This window comes from Nerophis ophidion, linkage group LG24 (genome assembly GCF_033978795.1).
Source record: "Nerophis ophidion isolate RoL-2023_Sa linkage group LG24, RoL_Noph_v1.0, whole genome shotgun sequence".
Lineage (NCBI taxonomy): Eukaryota > Metazoa > Chordata > Actinopteri > Syngnathiformes > Syngnathidae > Nerophis > Nerophis ophidion.
The window spans coordinates 7,633,794-7,655,908 of record NC_084634.1 but is presented as its reverse complement, the minus strand read 5'-3'; the positions used below and the strand labels follow the sequence as shown (position 1 = coordinate 7,655,908).

Below are 22,115 nucleotides of genomic sequence, written 5' to 3'. Positions count from 1 at the left end.
ACAAGCATGCAGATGAGCTTCCCTGAAATGGTTTCTCACAGTTTGTGCAAAAATTATTTGGTTACACAAACAAATAGTTGCAGCAGCTGGTCTCAGACGATTACAGAGGTGCACCTGCTGGATGTGGAGGTCCTGGGCCGGTGTGGTTACACGTGGTCTACGGTTGTGAGGCCGGTTGAATGTACTGCCAAATTCTCTGAAACGCCTTTGGAGATGACTTATGGTAGCGAAATGAACATTCAATTCACAGGCAACAGCTCTGGTGGACGTTCCTGCAGTTAGCATGCCTACTACAAGCTCCTTCAAAACTTGAAATACGTGGCATTGTGCTGTGTGATAAAACTGCACATTTCAGAGTGGCCTTTTATTGTGAGCAGCCTAAGGCACACCTGTGAGGTGGGGTGGATTATTTTAGCAAAGAAGACATGCTGACTAACACAAATTTAGACCGATTTGTGAACAATATTTGAGAAGAATAGATAGGTCTTTTGTGTATGTAGTACAAGTTTTAGATCTTTAAATTTTAACTCATGAAAAATGGCACTGTTAGAATAATTTTGTATATATTATCACATAACTCATGCTTAAGGGCCATTGCTATAGTTATTATCAATTGTGCTGAAGTTGTTATTTTTCTATCTGTGGAAAGCCAGTCTCGTATCAGTGTTTGTTTCCAGAATCGGCCTTCTGACGGCCAAGGCCAAACATCGAGTGTCATGACGCAGACGGAGCAGAGACAGGGCGGTATCACGAGTCATTTCACTCTAGCCTCTGGTGAGGGCGGTCGCACTTTCCGTTCCCTCCTTGCTCTCTTTGTCTTTGTCCTTGTCTGAACTTTTTTAAAAGCCTCTTTCTTTGCGCTGTCCTCTAATCCAAATTTCAATATGAATATGATCAGCTGGACTCTCGACGAAACTGACACAGTCTTTTCGACAAGAAAAAGAGGTTCGGGGGAGCCTGGCTGCCCTGATGGAACGATCGCTGCGGGTTACGTGAGGGACTCCCGGAACACATGGAGGATCATGTGCCTCTCGGGCCTTTCTATCGAGGACGTCGAAGACATCTACCTATTTGGAGCTGTGATCGCGGGGCACTTGCTGATTGGGCTTGGCATTGCTCTGGTGTATCGACAAATTCGGAAGACGATGGCAGCCACTCAAGGGGCCCAACGGCTGTTCAACGCAATGGAAGGATTGGGTCCAGCTGTGGGAACACAGACTGGAGTGATTTCTGAGTTGAATCGCAAAATGGATCTCATCTTGGAAAAGTTTGCAGAAAAGGAATAATTAATTGGAATTGAAGAAAATCCAGCATTGACAACAGAGGAGGCGATAAGTCACTATTTTGTCTTCTTGAAGAAAAACAGCTTTTTATCTACGATTTGGACTCCCTGAATGGCCTTGATACGGGAACAGGCTGCTCTGAAGAAAATCTCCCGAAGACTCCTCAAAGATGGACGCTTTTGACCTTCCTTTTTGTCAACAACATCTGTAGCCAAACCTTATCGGCCTCAGTCATACAAAAACATTCAATCAATCAATCAATGTTTACTTATATAGCCCTAAATCACGAGTGTCTCAAAGGGCTGCACAAACCGCAACACAAACCACTATGACATCCTCGGTAGGCCCACATAAGGGCAAGGACAACTCATACCCAGTGGGACGTCGGTGACAATGATGACTATGAGAACCTTGGAGAGGAGGAAAGCAATGGATGTCGAGCGGGTCTAACATGATACTGTGAAAGTTCAATCCATAATGGATCCAACACAGTCGCGAGAGTCCAGTCCAAAGCGGATCCAACACAGAAGCGAGAGTCCCGTTCACAGCGGAGCCAGCAGGAAAACATCCCAAGCGGAGGCGGATCAGCAGCCGATACACAGGCAAGCAGTACATGGCCACCGGAACGGACCGGACCCCTTCCACAAGGGAGAGTGGGACATAGGAGAAAAAGAAAAGAAACAGCAGATCAACTGGGCATATACGCACGCATAATCCCCACCCTTGAACTCAACGCCTTCACCACCGCTTAATTCCTCTGGGGCTGTGGATGGCTGAGCGGCGCTATAGAGCGACACCGGGCCTCCTCAAACCCACCCCTCCCTCTGTTGCAAGTTGGTGTGATATATGTATGTTTAATGTGAGGTTTTTTTCCTTGGACTCAGTCTAGACCCCTCCTTAGGGTCTAGCCTTTTTTAAGGAGCGCTGTAGGTGGCTGATCCCCCCCCCCCCGTAACGTATGTCTGCTCTTAGCGGGACTGTGCCGAAAATGTAATTTCAGTTCTGATTTGTCTTGTACATGTTGGAATGGACAAAATATTTCTTTCTTTCTTATCAACACATTTGCATTTCATTAATAGTCATATATTGTGTCTAACTGGAGATGTCGAGATTACCCCCTTCTCCCAGCGACAGCTTCAGTGATGTAACCAAGGACCTCCCAAATAAATAGAGGAAGCGCATGGGCTGGACTTTAGAGCGTAGTTTGGATCCGTAACTAGAGTACAGCCCAAATAACGTTTCTCCTCAATTGAGCAAAATTTAACCCTGTCTCTGCATGAGTCCCTACGTCTCGTCTGTTTAATAGATGTCGCAAACACTAATCATCCATCCATCATCTTTTGCTTATCCGAGGTCGGGTCGTGGGGGCAACAGCCTAAGCAGGGAAACCCAGACTTCCCTCTCCCCAGCCACTTCGTCTAGCTCTTCCCGGGGGATCCCGAGGCGTTCCCAGGCCAGCCGGGAGACATAGTCTTCCCAACGTGTCCTGGGTCTTCCCCGTGGCCTCCTACCGGTTGGACGTGCCCTAAACACCTCCCTAGGGAGGCGTTCGGGTGGCATCCTGACCAGATGCCTGAACCACCTCATCTGGCTCCTCTCGATGTGGAGGAGCAGCGGCTTTACTTTGAGTTTCTCCCGGATGGCAGAGCTTCTCACCCTATCTCTAAGGGAGAGGAAACTCATTTCGGCCGCTTGTACCCGTGATCTTATCCTTTCGGTCATGACCCAAAGCTCATGACCATAGGTGAGGATGGGAACGTAGATCGACCGGTAAATTGAGAGCTTTGCCTTCCGGCTCAGCTCCTTCTTCACCACAACGGATCGGTACAACGTCCGCATTACTGAAGACGCCACACCGATCCGCCTGTCGATCTCACGATCCACTCTTCCCTCACTCGTGAACAAGACTCCTAGGTACTTGAACTCCTCCACTTGGGGCAGGGTCTCCTCCCCAACCCGGAGATGGCACTCCACCCTTTTCCGGGCGAGAACCATGGACTCGGACTTGGAGGTGCTGATTCTCATTCCGGTCGCTTCACACTCGGCTGCGAACCGATCCAGCGAGAGCTGAAGATCCCGGTCAGATGAAGCCATCAGGACCACATCAACTGCAAAAAGCAGAGACCTAATCCTGCGGTTACCAAACCGGAACCCCTCAACGCCTTCACTGCGCCTAGAAATTCTGTCCATAAAAGTTATGAACAGAATCGGTGACAAAGGACAGCCTTGGCGGAGTCCAACCCTCACTGGAAATGTGTTCGACTTACTGCCGGCAGTAAAAAACACTAATCAGTTCAAAAATATTCCCTCTGACCTTTGCTTTGTGGCTCATCTCCTTGCACTGCTTGTCTCCATCTGCTAAGGTAAAAGGCCGTAGGAGGTCTTTAAACCAGCCTTTGGTTCTCTCAGCCTGGCTCATAAACTGCTCCAGTCCCCCCTCCAAGATGTCGTGGGCCTCCGCCTGTGTCTGCAGCCCGGCTTCCAGCTTTCGGTAGCGCTGTATCAGGTCGTCGCTGTCCTTCACGAGCGGGTCGGCTTTGATGCCCTGGCGGCGTACTGAAGCAAGGAGCTCAATGACGGCGTCCGCTCTTTGGCTGCCAAACAAAATATGACACTTTCAACATGAGGGCTTTGAACACTTAACATTCCATTTAAACTCGATCGTCGGAAACACTCGACTCGCAGGCCTAAAAAGATCAAAGGTGAGATCATAGACAGAAAGGCAATGATGTTATGACATCGCCTCAGAGAACTGACTGAGCGCCCAATCAGACTGCTCTGGTGCCATTGCTGTGGTGATCACAACCAGAGGTGGGTGGTAACGCTTTACTCTGTTAGATTTACCTAAGTAACTTTTTGGATAATGTGTACTTGTCAGAGTAGTTTTAATGCAAGTATTTCTGTAAAGAATCTTGGACAGAATATTGCGAACTCGATTTTCCATTTGTATGCTGATGATACTGTCATATACATATATACATACGTATATTATTTTTTATTTTTTCCAAAATGGCGCTGCTGTAGTGGCTGCTGTAGGCAGGAGCTCTGTGCTCTTGTCTCATCCTTTTGTGTTTCCCTCTTGTTTTCATGTGTTATTATATTTTTTTGCCTTTTGGTCCGGGACCCTTTGGGACTGAGTGACAAGGGGTGCCACTTTTGTGACCTCTGTGGTGCTTTTTTTTGTGGACTTCTGGATCTGCCTCCCGGGAGCCTTTTTGGCCATGGAGACCAGCTGCTGGGTCTCTGCCACACCGGAGTCGCTTTGGAGGGACTGGAGGAGATGCGGATGAGGGGACAGGGCTGCAGAGTTTGGAGGGACTGGAGGAGATGCGGATCAAGGGACAGGACTGCAGAGTTTGGAGGGACTGGAGGAGATGCGGATGAAGGGACAGGACTGCAGAGTTTGGAGGGACTGGAGGAGGTGTGGATGAAGGGACAGGACTGCAGAGTTTGGAGGGACTGGAGGAGATGCGGATGAGGGGACAGGGCTGCAGAGTTTGGAGGGACTGGAGGAGATGCGGATGAGGGGACAGGGCAGCAGAGTTTGGAGGGACTGGAGGAGGTGTGGATGAAGGGACAGGACTGCAGAGTTTGGAGGGACTGGAGGAGGTGTGGATGAAGGGACAGGACTGCAGAGTTTGGAGGGACTGGAGGAGATGCGGATGAGGGGACAGGACTGCAGAGTTTGGAGGGACTGGAGGAGATGCGGATGAGGGGACAGGACTGCAGAGTTCGGAGGGACTGGAGGAGATGCGGATGAGGGGACAGGGCAGCAGAGTTTGGAAGGACTGGCGGAGATGCGGATGAGGGGACAGGACTGCAGAGTTTGGAGGGACTGGAGGAGATGCGGATGAGGGGACAGGACTGCGGAGCTGGCACTGAGCGCTGGGACGGAGAGGCTTCGCGGTGTCTTGGCTGGGTGAGCAGGTGTCGGACACCTCAGTCACCTTGGACGTATCCTCGCTCATCCATGCGGACTGGACACTGGCCGAGAGTGGAGTCGGCTGTCTTGGTTGCTTTGTTGGGTCTGCTCCTGTCTCTGGCCATCCTCCCTCCACCCCAGCGGACGATGGCGTGGAACACCGCAGAGGCCACCACAGTGGATATGTTTCTTTTACTTTTTATTCATAGCTGCATGTAGAAGTGTCTGCTTGTATCTGCTGCTTTAATGTCTTTAATGTCCTATGTGTTCTTTGATGTTTGATGTTTCCCTCTTACACACATGGAAGAGGGATGTGTACTATGGCTATGAGTTGTTGTTTTTTGTTGTTTTTTTTCCCTTGGCCTCAGTCTGCCCCCCCTCTCCAAGGCCCAGGCTAAGACCGATTTTTTTATTTCATTTTAATCTTCTATTCCCCCCCCCCTTGTTTACCTGTGTCTCATCTTTTTTTGTGAGGGGCGCTGGAAGCCGGCAGACCCGTCAGCGATCCTGTTCTGTCTCCCTGTAATGTTTGTCTGATCTTGAATGGGATTGTGCTGAAAATTGTAATTTTCCTGAAGGAACTCTCCTGACCGAATGAATAAAGTACTATCTAATCTAATCTACTGCACAGCACCAACTCCTGCTGAGGCCTTTAAATATGTACAATACGCATTTGACAGAGAACAAGAACAACTTTGCTACCTTCAACTGGTTTTAAATGCAGAGAAAACAAAGTGTATGTTCTTTACCACATCAAAAACTGTAAGATCAGCACTGTGTGAAAACATTTTAAAGGGGAACATTATCACCAGACCTATGCAAGCGTCAATATATACCTTGATGTTGCAGAAAAAAGACCATCTATTTTTTTAACCGATTTCCGAACTCTAAATGGGTGAATTTTGGCAAATTAAACGCCTTTCTGTTTATCGGGCTGGAGGGGATGACGTCAGAATGTGACGTCGCCGAGGTAACACACCCACCATTTTCATTTTCAACACATTACAAACACCGGGTCTCAGCTCTGTTATTTTCCGGTTTTTTGATTATTTTTTGGAACCTTGGAGACATCATGCCTCGTCGGTGTGTTGTCGGAGGGTGTAACAACACTAACAGGGAGGGATTCAAGTTGCACCACTGGCCCGAAGATGAGAAAGTGTCTGCCGCCAGACCCCCATTGAATGTGCCGGAGTGTCTGCACATTTTACCGGCGATGACAGACATGGCACAGAGATGTATGGATAACCTGCAAATACTTTTGCAACAATAGTCAACGAAATCACAAAGCTGAGTTTTGTTGATGTTGACTGCCAGCTAATCGATGCTAACATGCTACGCTAATCGATGCTAACATGCTATTTACCGGCGGTGCTAAAGCAGACATGGAACAGAGATGTATGGATAACCTGTAGATGCATTTTCAACTATATTACGTTTCCTTCCACCCACATTTAATGTGAAACAAACACTTACCAATCGACGGATTTAAGTTGCTCCAGTGTCACAAGATGCGAAAGTCCTGATCGTTTGGTCCGCACATTTTACCGGCGATGGGGATAGGTTGATTGGCAACACTAAATGGTCCCTAGTGTGTGAATGTGAGTGTGAATGTTGTCTGTCTATCTGTGTTGGCCCTGCAATGAGGTGGTGACTTGTCCAGGGTGTACCCTGCCTTCCGCCCGATTGTAGCTGAGATAGGTGCGAGCACCCCCCGCGAACCTGAAAGGGAATAAGCGGTAGAAAATGGATGGATGGATGGATGGCTAACGAAGCTATTCGGCCATGCTATGACTATGAATAGCGTCAATAGCGTTTAATTCGCCAAAATTCACCCATTTAGAGTACGGAAATCGGTTAAAAAAATATTTGTTTTTTTTCTGCACCATCAAGGTATATATTGACGCTCACATAGGTCTGGTGATAATGTTCCCCTTTAAGGAGCACATTCAGTATGTTGTTAAAAAACTGAAACTTTTACTGGGAATTTATTATAGAAACAAGTATTTTCTTTTACTGTGAAACAGAAATTGGTGGAAACAACCTTTTTACTTGTTCTTGACTATGGAGATGCTACTGCTGGTTGTCTCCACAAGCTGGATAGTGTGTACCACGGAGCACTGGGATTCATCAGCAACTGCGCTCCCCTTACTCGGCATTGTGAGTATACTCACAATGGTTAACCATTGAGTATACTCAATGGTTAACCGGACATCTTTATGTGCTCGATGCCTCAATCATTGGTATGTGTTCATCTACAAACCCATTCTGGGTATCGCCCCATCTTATCCATCTTGTCTTTTAACAAAGAAACAAGGAAGTCACAGTCTTTGTTCAATGAATATTCTGCAATTTGTCGTCCCCAAAGTCAGAACTGAACTGGGCAAGTAAGCATTTAGGTTTTCAGCACCGAAGGCTTGGAATAACCTACGAATCGAATATTCAACTTCAAAGCCTTGTTGCATTGAATGAGTTTAAAGCTTCTGTGAAAGGACTGCAGTCTACCTTGTCTGTATGCACATGTGTGATGTGAGCAAGTTTTAATGTTGTAAATTATTTGATGTTTTATGTGTTGTTTACTGTTTTTATTGTAACCTTGGTGCTGCTCTCTTGGCCAGGTCTCCCTTGGAAAAGAGATCTTTGATCTCAATGGGATTTTACCTGGTTACCTGCTAGACTTTTGACAAGAACAAGAAAGTTTGATCACATTACGCCTGTACTGACTTCCTGTGCACTTAAGATGTGACTTTAAGGTTTTACTACTTACGTATAAAATACTACACGGTCTAGCTCCATCCTATCTTGCCGATTGTATTGCACCATATGTCCCGGCAAGAAATCTGCGTTCAAAGGACTCCGGCTTGTTAGTGATTCCCAAAGCCCAAAAAAAGTCTGCGGGCTATAGAGCGTTTTCCGTTCGGGCTCCAGTACTCTGGAATGCCCTCCCGGTAACAGTTTGAGATGCCACCTCAGTAGAAGCGTTTAAGTTTCACCTTAAAACTCATTTGTATACTCTAGCCTTTAAATAGACTCCCTTTTTAGACCAGTTGATCTGCCGTTTCTTTTCTTTTTCTTCTATGTCCCACTCTCCCTTGTGGAGGGGGTCCGGTCCGATCCGGTGGCCATGTACTGCTTGCCTGTGTATCGGCTGGGGACATCTCTGCGCTGCTGATCAGCCTCCGCTTGGGATGGTTTCCTGCTGGCTCCGCTGTGAACGGGACTCTCGCTGCTGTGTTGGATCCGCTTTGGACTGGACTCTCGCGACTGTGTTGGATCCATTGTGGATTGAACTTTCACAGTATCATGTTAGACCCGCTCGACATCCATTGCTTTCCTCCTCTCCAAGGTTCTCATAGTCATCATTGTCACCGACGTCCCACTGGGTGTGAGTTTTCCTTGCCCTTATGTGGGCCTACCGAGGATGTCGTGGTGGTTTGTGCAGCCCTTTGAGACACTAGTGATTTAGGGCTATATAAGTAAACATTGATTGATTGATTGATTAAATAAAGGCTAATTAAATAAAAATAGTTGAACTGTTAAGTCTGTGCTTATGAACAGTGATGCTGATGAAATAGTCTCTTTGATCACCTTTCATCCTGGAGGTCCTCGAGGAGATGTTTGGCATTGACAGGGGTTGTACTTTGTTTCTCTTTGTCCTGCAGCCACTCCTGGAGGCTATCATGATGTGTCTGCAGACTACAACATGAAGGAAGAAGAATCCGGATGGGATATACATCACTTTCAGCATGTGAGGCGAGAAAACATAAGCTGTGATCATTTACCCGCTTAAGTCTGCATGGAGACACTGCATCTGTTTCTGCCTGTTCAAACAGTGGCTGGTAAACGTGAGCACCTCCTCCCGCTGCTCTTTCAGCCAGTTGCCGAGCTCGGTCAGCTGTTGAGCGTCAATCTGTTGGCGGCCGATGTCCAGATGATCCTTCAGCTGGTCCAGACGTTGCTCAGCAGCGTTGGTCTTCAAGAAGCCCTGAGAGACAAAAGAGAAACCGTGAATATCTTTTAGTCGTGCATTAGATCAGATTAGATAGTACTTTATTTATTCCGTCAGGGGAGTTCCTTTTTTTTCCCAAGATGGCGCTGCTGTAGTGGCTGCTGTAGGCAAGAGCTCTGTGCTCTTGTGTCATCCTTTTGTGTTTCCCTCTTGTTTTCATGTGTTATTATATTTTTTTGCATTTTGGTCCAGGACCCTTTGGGACTGTGTGACAAGAAGCGGCACTTTCGTGACCTCTGTGGTGCTTTTTTTGTGGACTTCTGGATCTGCCTTTTGGCCATGGAGACCAGCTGCTGGGTCTCTGCTACACCAGAGTCTGTTTGGAGGGACTGGAGGAGATGCGGATGAGGGGGACAGGGCTGCGGAGCTAGCACTGAGCGCTGGGACGGAGAGGCTTCGCGGTGTCTTGACTGGGTGAGCAGGTGTCGGACACCTCAGTCACCTTGGACGCATCCTCGCTCATCCATGCGGACTGGACATTGGCCGAGAGTGGTTGCTTTGTTGGGTCCGCTCCTGTCTCTGGCCTGGCTCCCTCCACCCCAGCAGACGATGGCGTGGAACACCGCAGAGGCCACCACAGTGTATATGTTTATTTTACTTTTTATTCATAGCTGTATGTAGAAGTGTCTGGTTGTATCTGCTGCTTTAATGTCTTTAAAGTCCTCTGTGTTCTTTGATGTTTGATGTTTCCCTCTTACACACATGTAAGAGGGATGTGTACTATGGCTATGAGTTGTTGTTTTTTTCCCTTGGCCTCAGTCTGCACCCCCACTCCAGGGCCCAGGCTAAGACCGATTTTTTTAATTTTATTTTAATCTTCTATTCTTTTCTCCCATCCCCCCTTGTTTACCTGTATGTCATATTTTTTGTAAGGGGCGCTGGAAGCCGGCAGACCCGTCAGCGATCCCGTTCTGTCTCCCTGTAATGTTTGTCTGATCTTGAATGGGATTGTGCTGAAAATTGTAATTTTCCTGAAGGAACTCGCCTGACGCATGTGCATGTCCATTACAGAAGAGACAGCTTGTAGGAAACTGTGGTCGTCCACTTACTGTCAGCCTCTCCAAAGACGTTTCTACGTCCAACCTACTCTCTGGGTTCTCGAAGCACTCGTTGACGGCCAGCTGCAGGTCCTGGAACCAGTCCTCAAATGACTGCCTCTCATCTGGAGAAGATGGCAATCCAACACAAGAATCGAGCATCATCGTCTTTGCCGGCAGACTTCCTCGTGAACATTGAGCAGGAAAAGTAGAATGCTGCAAAAACTGACCTTCAATGACCTTGAGGAAGCCTTTTTCCCGCTCCTCTGTCTTCAGGTGGATTATGTCCTTGGCGCGGGCGATGGCATCTGTCAGTCGTTCGCAGTCCGCCGAAAGAGTCTCCAGCACCTGTGGACTCGCCACACTGGAGACCAGGGCAATCTCCTTCAGCACGGATTCAGCCTGCCTCTCCTGGTCCTCTAGGCCTACCTCTAGATCCTGGAGCACAACAGTTCTCCTTTCATTCGATTTAGAAATTCAGTTGCAGTAAAGTGGAAGTGATCTTCCTGGAATTGATTTGTTCAACATTAAGTGTTTACAGTATATTATTATTAGGGATGTCCCGATCCGATATTGATATCGGTCCGATATTAGCCAAAAAAGTGAATATCGGATTTTATCGGACTGAATCTAAAAACTCCGATATAAGCGCTCCGATATAAGCTGTCCTTTTGCCGCTGCATCACTTCTATAATAGGTGACTGGTTTGATCACACTCCAACACAGTAGGTGGCGGCAATGCCCCTTAATTAACGTTGGTGGCGGCCGCGGAAGAAGAGCGTCTCTGATCCAGCATGCACAGCCCACGTGATCACAACAACGACAACGCGTGTGCTCAGCAAAGTGTAGTGATGTCGGCTGTGTGGAAGTATTTTAACTCACAGCATGCCGAAATGCTTATCTTCTTAAAAAAAAAATCTCCACATTATGCTCGGACTGCAGAAAGTGGAGAAGGAGGAGGAGGAGTAGTAAGGGTAGTCAGCACTGACTATTATTTGTTTTATGCTCTTGTTATTAGAGTGATATGTTTATTGTGTTTACACTATTCTTCAGTGAAGACTAAGAGTAATTACTACATTGTTTTGGGCATAGTCAGTCAGTGAAACTGGAGCTGTGAACTCTTAATTTAGAGCAGTTGGACAGTGGACAATATTGTGTTGTTTTTGTGGGTTTTTTCCCTGCCCACAGTTGTTTCCAACATATGCTGACAGTAAAAAAATAACTGAAGTGAACTTGAATTGTTTGCACTTTAAAACGTTTTTTTTTTTTTTTATTGGATTTATTTAGGTTATTTTTCAGGGTCTTCTAATTTATTTTAAATGTATTCTTTTCAATTGTATAATTATGTTGGTATTAGTGGTTATTTTGCACTTTAAATATAACATTTTGTTTTTATTGGATTTGTTGAGGTAATACTCTTATGTTGAAGGTTAAAATTTATGTAACCAATTGGTTAATAATAAATGGGTCAGTTTTTCCTATACCTACTCTTGCTGACTATTGTTTTCTGTTTTAACACTACAACATCAGTAACAGTAACATCACTTTATCAAGCCTTTTCTAACATTCTACAAAACAAAATAAGGAATAAATATATGTATGATTCGTGCCTATATCGTATCGTATTGATATCGGTATCGGCAAATACTCAAGGCTACAATATCGGTATCGTATCGGAAGTGAAAAAGTTGTATCGGGACATCCCTAATTATTATATCTCTGAGCTGCGCACCTGCATCTGGGTCTCCGCTTTTGGTTCTGAGGTATTGAGCTTACTGATAGAACAGTGAATGTTCCCAAGGGCTGACAGGCACTCTGCAATTTTCTCCGCAAAATGTTTCTTCACCATCATCAGCTCCTCAAAGACGTCGGTGCAGTCTGCGAACAACTCCTTCACCTGTTCCATCCTCTTCCTCAGCTGCGTTTCCATCACCTGCAGGCAATGCAAGAGATCTCGTAGCATTGGGTAGAATATTACTCAGAGCTCAGTGATCTAAAGCCCTGCCCTTTGGTCCATGAAAAAAACACATTTTGTTGCACAGTATTTGTGTTTGAAGGTTTTTCTACTCACTTGCAGTTCAAGTGGTGCATCCTGACTCTGAAGCATTTCCTGGATCTCCTCAGACTTCTTGCGGAAATGTTCTATGTTTTCCTCATGGGCCTGGATTTCTTCCTGCATTGTAACATCATTGATTTTCTTTACAAAGGTCAACCAACAAACAAGATTTCTCCACAGCAGGGGTTTCAAACTCAAATACAGAGTGGGCCAAAATTTTAAACCGAACAAAGCCGCGGGCCGAGGTTGAACAAATTAACCTTTTAATAGGGACCCAAACAAGTTTTGCATTGAATATTGAACAAGCGAGACTTATATAACTTTATAGTGACATGCAAAATCGAGTTTCAAATAATACTAATTTCAAAATAGCAATGGCATATCAAATCAAATTTAAATAGAAATTGAATTCCTCTTTTCTATTTGCAGCCTTCTCAGGTAAATATCAAAATAAACTTTTCCCACAGGCTAATAATACATTTAGTGCTGCAAGGGGTTCTGTGTATTCTCTCTGTTGTGTTTATGTTGTGTTACAGTGCGGATGTTCTACCGAAATTTGCTTGTCATTCTCGTTTAGTGTTGGTTCACAGTGTGGCGCTTATTTGTAACAGTCTTAAAAGTTGTTTATACAGCCACCCTCAGTGTGACCTGTACGGCTGTTGACCAAGCTTGCATTGCATTAGCGTGTGTGTGTGTGTGTGTGTGTGTGTGTGTAAAAGCCACATATATCATGTGACTAGGCCGGCACGCTGTTTCTATGTAGGAAAAGCAGACGTGACGAAAGGTTTTAGAGGAGGCTTGAGGCAGTGCCTTTAAGGCACGCCCCCAATATTGTTGTCCAGGTGGGAATGGGGAGAAATTTGAGAGAATGGTTGCCCCCTGTGATTTTCGTGAGGGGCACTGAAATTTGGGACTCTCCTTGGAAATTATACGGCGACACCGCTGCTGTAAAATACTGGCGGGCCAGTTCTAATGTTAATTTGATATTGCCTCAAGGGCCAGAGTTTGACACCCATGCTGTACAGAATCTCCTCTCTGGTCAAAAAAAAGCACCATGAAAATTCCAGCGGGAACTCTCGTTCAACCCTTTATCGATTACAAATGCACCTCCTGCTACCCCCAGAACCTCCAAAACCCTCGAATCTAGGCTCCAAACATCCCAGAACAAGCCAGTCAGTTTACTTCTAGACCTCCACCCCAGATCACACCTCACTCCCACCCACTTCTCCAAAGTGGGCTGGCTCTGGGTGGAGAACAGAGTAAAACAACTTGCACTGAGCCTGGTCTATAAAATCCGCTACACCTCCCTGACACCGGAGTACATGTCTAACTACTTCCATAACCACAACACCAGGGGGAGCTTCACAAACCACGTTAAACCCAGATTCTGATCTAACAAAGGTCTTAACTCATTCTCCTTCTATGCCACATCAATGTGGAATGCACTCCCAACAGGTGTAAAAGAAAGTCCATCTCTATCCTCCTTCAAAACCGCACTAAAAGAACACCTCCAGGCAACTACGACCCTAGACTAAAGTGGGCTGGCTCTGGGTGGAGGACAGAGTAAAACAACTTGCACTGAGCCTAGTCTATAAAATCCGCTACACCTCCCTGACACCGAAGTACATGTCCAACTACTTCCATAACCACAACACCAGGGGGAGCTTCACAAACCATGTTAAACCCAGATTCTGATCTAATAAAGGTCTTAACTCATTCTCCTTCTATGCCACATCAATGTGGAATGCACTCCCAACAGGTGTAAAATAAAGTGCATCTCTATCCTCCTTCAAAACCGCACTAAAAGAACACCTCCAGGCAACTACGACCCTAGACTAAAGTGGGCTGGCTCTGGGTGGAGGACAGAGTAAAACAACTTGCACTGAGCCTGGTCTATAAAATCCGCTACACCTCCCTGACACCCAAGTACATGTCCAACTACTTCCATAACCACAACACCAGGGGGAGCTCCACAAACCACGTTAAACCCAGATTCTGATCTAACAAAGGTCTTAACTCATTCTCCTTCTATGCCACATCAATGTGGAATGCACTCCCAACAGGTGTAAAAGAAAGTGCATCTCTATCCTCCTTCAAAACCGCACTAAAAGAACACCTCCAGGCAACTACGACCCTAGACTAAAATGGGCTGGCTCTGGGTGGAGGACAGAGTAAAACAACTTGCACTGAGCCTGGTCTATAAAATCCGCTACACCTCCCTGACACCGAAGTACACGTCCAACTACTTCCATAACCACAACACCAGGGGGAGCTTCACAAACCACGTTAAACCCAGATTCTGATCTAACAAAGGTCTTAACTCATTCTCTTTCTATGCCACATCAATGTGGAATGCACTCCCAACAGGTGTAAAAGAAAGTGCATCTCTATCCTCCTTCAAAACCGCACTAAAAGAACACCTCCAGGCAACTACGACCCTAGACTAAAATGGGCTGGCTCTGGGTGGAGGACAGAGTAAAACAACTTGCACTGAGCCTAGTCTATAAAATCCGCTACACCTCCCTGACACCGGAGTACATGTCTAACTACTTCCATAACCACAACACCAGGGGGAGCTTCACAAACCACGTTAACCCCAGATTCTGATCTAACAAAGGTCTTAACTCATTCTCCTTCTATGCCACATCAATGTGGAATGCACTCCCAACAGGTGTAAAAGAAAGTGCATCTCTATCCTCCTTCAAAACCGCACTAAAAGAACACCTCCAGGCAACTACGACCCTAGACTAAAATGGGCTGGCTCTGGGTGGAGGACAGAGTAAAACAACTTGCATTGAGCCTGGTCTATAAAATCCGCTACACCTCCCTGACACCGAAGTACATGTCCAACTACTTCCATAACCACAACACCAGGGGGAGCTTCAAGAACCACGTTAAACCCAGATTCTGATCTAACAAAGGTCTTAACTCATTCTCCTTCTATGCCACATCAATGTGGAATGCACTCCCAACAGGTGTAAAAGAAAGTGCATCTCTATCCTCCTTCAAAACCGCACTAAAAGAACACCTCCAGGCAACTACGACCCTAGACTAATACCCTCCCCCCACCACATCCCACCACCCCGGATTGTAAATCAAATATATATACTATGTTCTCTACGTGCTGTACATATCCTACAAAGTCAGAAATACACTGTTTCAATGTCCATTCCTCAGATGATAGAATTGTTGATGACTGAAGTGTTGATATCAACCAAACCTAACCCCCAACCCCCTCCACATCACACCCCCCGGATTTTAAATAATGTAAATAATTCAATGTACATACTCTGATGATTAACTTTTGTGATGACTGTTTTATGCTGATAGTATATATTTGTACCATGAATTGATTAACGTGGACCCCGACTTAAACAAGTTGAAAAACTTATTGGGGTGTTACCATTTAGTGGTCAATTGTACGGAATATGTACTGTACTATCTACTAATAAAAGTTTCAATCACTCAATCAATCAATCAATCGATGACACTCACCTTCATTGCCACAACTTGCTCCTGTTTGTGGAAGGGGTGGCTTTCCGCAAAGAGCGCCAGTTTGGTGGCCACCCATCCATCAATCTCGCCCCCCAACATCAACTGCTTGTCCCACAGTTCCAAGCCCACCTGAAGGTTGTCCATGTACGAGTCGGTTTTCTCGGTCATCTGCATGGGAAACATGACACAAGACCACGGAACATGTTCGGTCACACATTGTAGTCCGCTGTCGAATCCGATCCGGTGGTAATTTGTTTCAAACACAGTGTTCCCTTATCATGATTCAGTTACTCTATTTAATAATACAACTCTAACATTTGACAACCAAACAATTAAACAAGGCGACACGGTAAAGAATCTGGGTATTATCTTCGACCCAACTCTCTCCTTTGAGGCACACATTAAAAGCGTTACTAAAACGGCCTTCTTTCATCTCCGTAATATCGCTAAAATTCGCTCCATTCTGTCCACTAAAGACGCTGAGATCATTATCCATGCGTTTGTTACGTCTCGCCTCGATTACTGTAACGTATTATTTTCGGGTCTCCCCATGTCTAGCATTAAAAGATTACAGTTGGTACAAAATGCGGCTGCTAGACTTTTGACAAGAACAAGAAAGTTTGATCACATTACGCCTGTACTGGCTCACCAGCACTGGCTTCCTGTGCACTTAAGATGTGACTTTAAGGTTTTACTACTTACGTATAAAATACTACACGGTCTAGCTCCAGCCTATCTTGCCGATTGTATTGTACCGTATGTCCCGGCAAGAAATCTGCGTTCAAAGGACTCCGGCTTATTAGTGATTCCTAGAGCCCAAAAAAAGTCTGCGGGCTATAGAGCGTTTTCCGTTCGGGCTCCAGTACTCTGGAATGCCCTCCCGGTAACAGTTCGCGATGCCACTTCAGTAGAAGCATTTAAGTCTCACCTTAAAACTCATTTGTATACTCTAGCCTTTAAATAGACTCCCTTTTTAGACCAGTTGATCTGCCGTTTCTTTTCTTTTTCTTCTATGTCCCACTCTCCCTTGTGGAGGGGGTCCGGTCCGATCCGGTGGCCATGTACTGCTTGCCTGTGTATCGGCTGGGGACATCTCTGCGCTGCTGATCCGCCTCCGCTTGGGATGGTTTCCTGCTGGCTCCGCTGTGAACGGGACTCTCGCTGCTGTGTTGGATCCGCTTTGGACTGGACTCTCGCGACTGTGTTGGATCCATTGTGGATTGAACTTTCACAGTATCATGTTAGACCCGCTCGACATCCATTGCTTTCCTCCTCTCTAAGGTTCTCATAGTCATCATTGTCACCGACGTCCCACTGGGTGTGAGTTTTCCTTGCCCTTATGTGGGCCTACCGAGGATGTCGTGGTGGTTTGTGCAGCCCTTTGAGACACTAGTGATTTAGGGCTATATAAGTAAACATTGATTGATTGATTGACTTCTGGCGGAAACACGTATCATAACATCTACTTGGTACTACCAGCCGTCTCTTCAGTAGCCAAACGGCTCCAACCTAATGACATCTGTGATAGCAAAATGACTTATACTCGTTTAAATAGATGATGTTCTTTGAACTGGGTACCAAAAGTTGTTTATTGGGCTCAGGAATGTGACACTTAGCAAGAGATCTATTATCTGATCAAGTTCTGTCTCCTGTTTCTTTGATGTGACATGTGGACTATAGTTGACCTGGGCATGTGTTTTTCTTCTTCCTGACCCCCAACAGAGCTAAATTGTTCCCCTTTCCTGAGTGACCCCCCCCTTCTGGGCAAACGACACCCTCTCCTTCTTCACAGGACCTTGGGCATTCATTCCACTGGTGTATTGTATGTTAATGAGCATGGTGGGTGGGACTTCTGAGAATGTATAATCGTCATGTCAAATTCTAAAAGGAGTTAGAACAAGCTGGAACGAACGGATGTGTCGTTCTGGTTTGGTCTCGCTTTGGAAAGCTTGTTATTTGTTTGTTACTTTAATAAATCATTTTAAAGCGATTTGTCACTAAAGGATCGTCTTTAAAAAACATTCTAAATGATCCTAAATGATCTCAGTAAGATATTACAGCTTGTTGCTGAGATTTTATGACCTATATTGAGTAAAACATGCTTGAAACTAGAATATCAGCTGATGCAAAACTGTTATGATCCGCTGCCCGGATCATAGTCTGTTTACATTTTTCGGTTCATTTGTGTTTCACAGCACCTTTTAAGTTTGTGTGTCTCAGTTGCCATGACTACAGATTGCATTCACCTGCCTCTGATTAGTGTTCGGGACGCGCACCTGTTGCCGGGGCACTAATCAGAGGGCTATTTAGTCCATGCCCTGGCCTCACTCTATTTAGTCCATGCCCTGGCCTCACTCTATTTAGTCCATGCCCTGGCCACCTGGGGCGGTTTAGCTCGGTTGGTAGAGTGGCCGTGCCAGCAACTTGAGGGTTGCAGGTTCAATTCCCGCTTCTGCCAACCTAGTCACTGCTGTTGTGTCCTTGGGCAAGACACTTTACCCACCTGCTCCCAGTGCCACCCACACTGGTTTAAATGTAACTTAGATATTGGGTTTCACTCTGTAAAGCGCTTTGAGTCACTAGAGAAAAAGCGCTATATAAATATAATTCACTTCACTTCACTTCACTCACTCGGTCTGGCTTCCTAGTTTGTTTCATACAACAGATGACGACGTTCTTTTCCTACTCTGTACCTGCTAGCTTCCGCGCTAGGCTCCTTTTACCTTCTAGCTCCCACGCTAGCTCCTTTAGTTTCTGCCTTAAGTGCTATGAGCACGTTTTTCTTTGTTACCGTCTGATTTATTTATGAATAAGTAATTTGTTCCTACCTGCACGCTGTGTCCGGAGCCCGATCTGCATTCCTGGGAGCACAAACTCTGCGTCACGATGCGACCCGGTCGTCGCGAAAACTGTGTCTTCAACACTCACAAGTATAAAACTACTTTTTTAAAGTAAAATTTTCTTATTTCAGGCATGAAAAAAATATCATGATGCCGTGCGCATATCATTATGTCAAAATAATGGCACTAGCATTTAATTATTTAAGAATATTTTTCAACATATTGAGCAAAAAGGTGTATTTTTTTTTCTACTAAGAAAAGTGCACTTGTTAGTAGTGAGAATATACTTATTTTAAGGTATTTTGGGGTTCATTGAGGTTAGATGATTTTACTTGCTTTGGAAAGTCTTAACAAGCCGAATTGTCTTGTTCTATTGGCAGATAATTTTGCTTAGTTCAAATAAAACACCCCTAATTTTTATATATTTTTTTCTTGTTTTGAACACTGACTTTTTGCAGTGTACAAACTCACTTTCCATATTAGTTGGTAAATTGTGTCATATGTAAATATAAACGGAATACAATTATTTGCAAATAATTTTCAAGCCATATTCAGTTGAATATGCTACAAAGACAACATATTTGATGTTAAAACTGATAAACATTTTATTTTGTGCAAATAATCATTAACTTTAGAATTTGATGCCAGCAACACATGACAAAGAAGTTGGGAAAGGTGGCAATAAATACTGATAAAGTTGAGGAATGCTCATCAAACACTTATTTGTAACATCCCACAGGTGTGCAGGCTAATTGGGAACAGGTGGGTGCCATGATTGGGTATAAAAACAGCTTCCATGAAATGCTAAGTAAATCACAAACAAGGATGGGGTGAGGGTCACCAATTTGTAAGCAAATTGTCGAACAGTTTTAGAACAACATTTCTCAACGAGCTATTGTAAGGAATTTAGGGATTTTACCACCTACGGTCCGTAAAATCATCAAAAGGTTCAGAGAATCTGGAGAAATCACTGCACGTAAGCGATGATATTATGGACCTTTGAACCCTGAGGCGGTACTGCATCAAAAACCGACCTCTGTGTGTAAAGGATATCACCACATGGGCTCAGGAATACTTCATAAAACCACTGTCAGTAACTACAGTTGGTCGCTACATCTGTAAGTGCAAGTTAAAACTGTACTATGCAGAGCGAAAGCCATTTATCAACAACACCCAGGAACGCCGCCGGCTTCGCTGGGCCCGAGCTCATCTAAGATGGACTGATGCAAAGTGGAAAAGTGTTCTGTGGTTTTACAAGTCCACGTTTCAAATTATATTTGGAAACTGTGGATGTGGTGTCTTCCGGAACAAAGAGGAAAATAACCATCTGGATTGTTATAGGCGCAAAGTTCAAAAGCCAGCATCTGTGATGGTATGGGGGTGCATTAATGCCCAAGGCGTGAGTAACTTACACATCTGTGAAGGCACCATTAATGCTGAAAGGTCCATACAGGTTTTGGAGCAACATATGTTGTCATCCAGGCAACGTTATCATGGACGCCCCTGCTTATTTCAGCCAAACAATGTAAAAGTAGTTAAAGAGTGCGGGTACTTTTCTGGCCCGCCTGCAGTCCAGACCTGTCTCCCATCGAAAATGTGTGGCGCATTATGAAGCGTAAAATACGACAACAAGACTGTTGAACAACTTAAGCTCCACATCAAGCAAGAATTGTAAAGAATTCCACTTTCAAAGCTTCAACAATTAATTTCCTCAGTTCCCAAACGTTTATTGAGTGTTGTTAAAAGAAAAGGTGATGTAACACAGTGGTGAACATGCCCTTTCCCAACTACTTTGGCACGTGTTGCAGCCATGAAATTCTAAGTGAATTATTATTTGCACAAAAAAAAAAAGCTTATGAGTTTGAACATCAAATATCTTGTCTTTGTAGTGCATTCAACTGAATATGGGTTGAAAATGACTTGCAAATTATTGTATTCCGTTTATATTTACATCTAACACAATTTCCCAAGGTATATGGAAACGGGGTTTGTAATTTGAGCAGTTTTAAAGTTGATCACATCGTGCAGTTTAAGTTGCTTTAACTCCATGAATAGTGGATTTGAATGATGTCCTGATGGCTTTTTTCTGCAGAGTGACTAAAGGCTGTAGATGTGATTTATAACAATTTCCCCAGACTTCAACATAGTAGTTTAAATATGACATTAATGATACAATAACAGCAGAGCATTGGTGTTCAATAAATGACATGATCTCCTCATCATTCCAACACATTTAGCAACTTTTGTCCTCAGGTAACTTACATGAGGCTTCCATGAGATATTTTCATCTATTACTGTTCCTAAGAATGAAATTTGTTGAACATATTCTATTGGTGGGCTTCACGGTGGAAGAGGGGTTAGTGCGTCTGCCTCACAATACGAAGATCCTGCAGTCCTGGGTTCAAATCCAGGCTCGGGATCTTTCTGTGTGGAGTTTGCATGTTCTCCCCGTGACTGCGTGGGTTCCCTCCGGGTACTCCGGCTTCCTCCCACTTCCAAAGACATGCACCTGGGGATAGGTTGATTGGCAACACTAAATTGGTGTGAATGTGAGTGTGAATGTTGTCTGTCTATCTGTGTTGGCTCTGCGATGAGGTGGCGACTTGTCCAGGGTGTACCCCGCCTTCCGCCCGATTGTAGCTGAGATAGGCGCCAGCGCCCCCCGCGACCCCGAAAGGGAATAAGTGGTAGAAAATGGATGGATGGATGGATATTCTATTGGTGTATCATCAATAACAATCCTGATCGGAACATTACTTTTGCGATTGCCAAAGAGCGTTATTTTGCTTTTCTTTAAATTCAGAGACAATTTGTTCGTATTAAACCAAGTTTTTAAACTTTATCATCTCCGCAAATACAGAGGCCAGAAGTTGCTTTAGGTGGTAACCTGCACATGTAATTGTTGTATCATCAGCAAAGAGGATGAACTTCAGCAGTGTTGATACTTTACATATTTTGTTGAAATAGTGTGGGTCCCAGTATTGACCCCTGGGGGACTCCATAGGTTTTGTTCATGAGTGTAGATTGATGTTGGTCCATCTGAACAATCTGCTGTCTCTCATTTAAGTAGCTCTCCGGCCATTTCCCTGCCAATCCCCTAAAGCAGGGGTGTCGAACTCAAATACAGAGTGGGCCAAAATTTTAAACGGAAAAAAGCCGCGGGCCAAGGTTGAACAAATTGACCTTTTAATAGGGACCCAAACAAGTTTTGCATTGAATATTGAACAAGCCAGACTTATATAACTTTATAGTGAAATGCCATCCATCCATCATCTTCCGCTTATCCGAGGTAGGGTCGCGGGGGCAACAGCCTAAGCAGGGAAACCCAGACTTCCCTCTCCCCAGCCACTTCGTCTAGCTCTTTCCGGGGGATCCCGAGGCGTTCCCAGGCCAGCCGGGAGACATAGTCTTCCCAACATGTCCTGGGTCTTCCCTGTGGCTTCCTACCGGTCGGACGTGCCCTAAACACCTCCCTA

General features: G+C 45.1%; 1 protein-coding gene across 1 annotated transcript in view; it reads right to left on the bottom strand.

The window, feature by feature from the left end:
* Positions 1–22,115, bottom strand: part of syne2b (spectrin repeat containing, nuclear envelope 2b) — a 408,840-nt gene that overhangs the window by 287,229 nt on the left and 99,496 nt on the right. Inside the window, exons 34-41 of the mRNA XM_061886295.1 lie at positions 15,800–15,967; positions 12,320–12,421; positions 11,981–12,181; positions 10,479–10,686; positions 10,261–10,373; positions 8,985–9,187; positions 8,791–8,898; positions 3,598–3,877 (exon numbers count right to left, since the gene is read on the bottom strand). Of these exons, the coding sequence (XP_061742279.1) occupies positions 3,598–3,877; positions 8,791–8,898; positions 8,985–9,187; positions 10,261–10,373; positions 10,479–10,686; positions 11,981–12,181; positions 12,320–12,421; positions 15,800–15,967 (1,383 nt within the window). The remainder of the gene's footprint in view (positions 1–3,597; positions 3,878–8,790; positions 8,899–8,984; positions 9,188–10,260; positions 10,374–10,478; positions 10,687–11,980; positions 12,182–12,319; positions 12,422–15,799; positions 15,968–22,115) is intronic.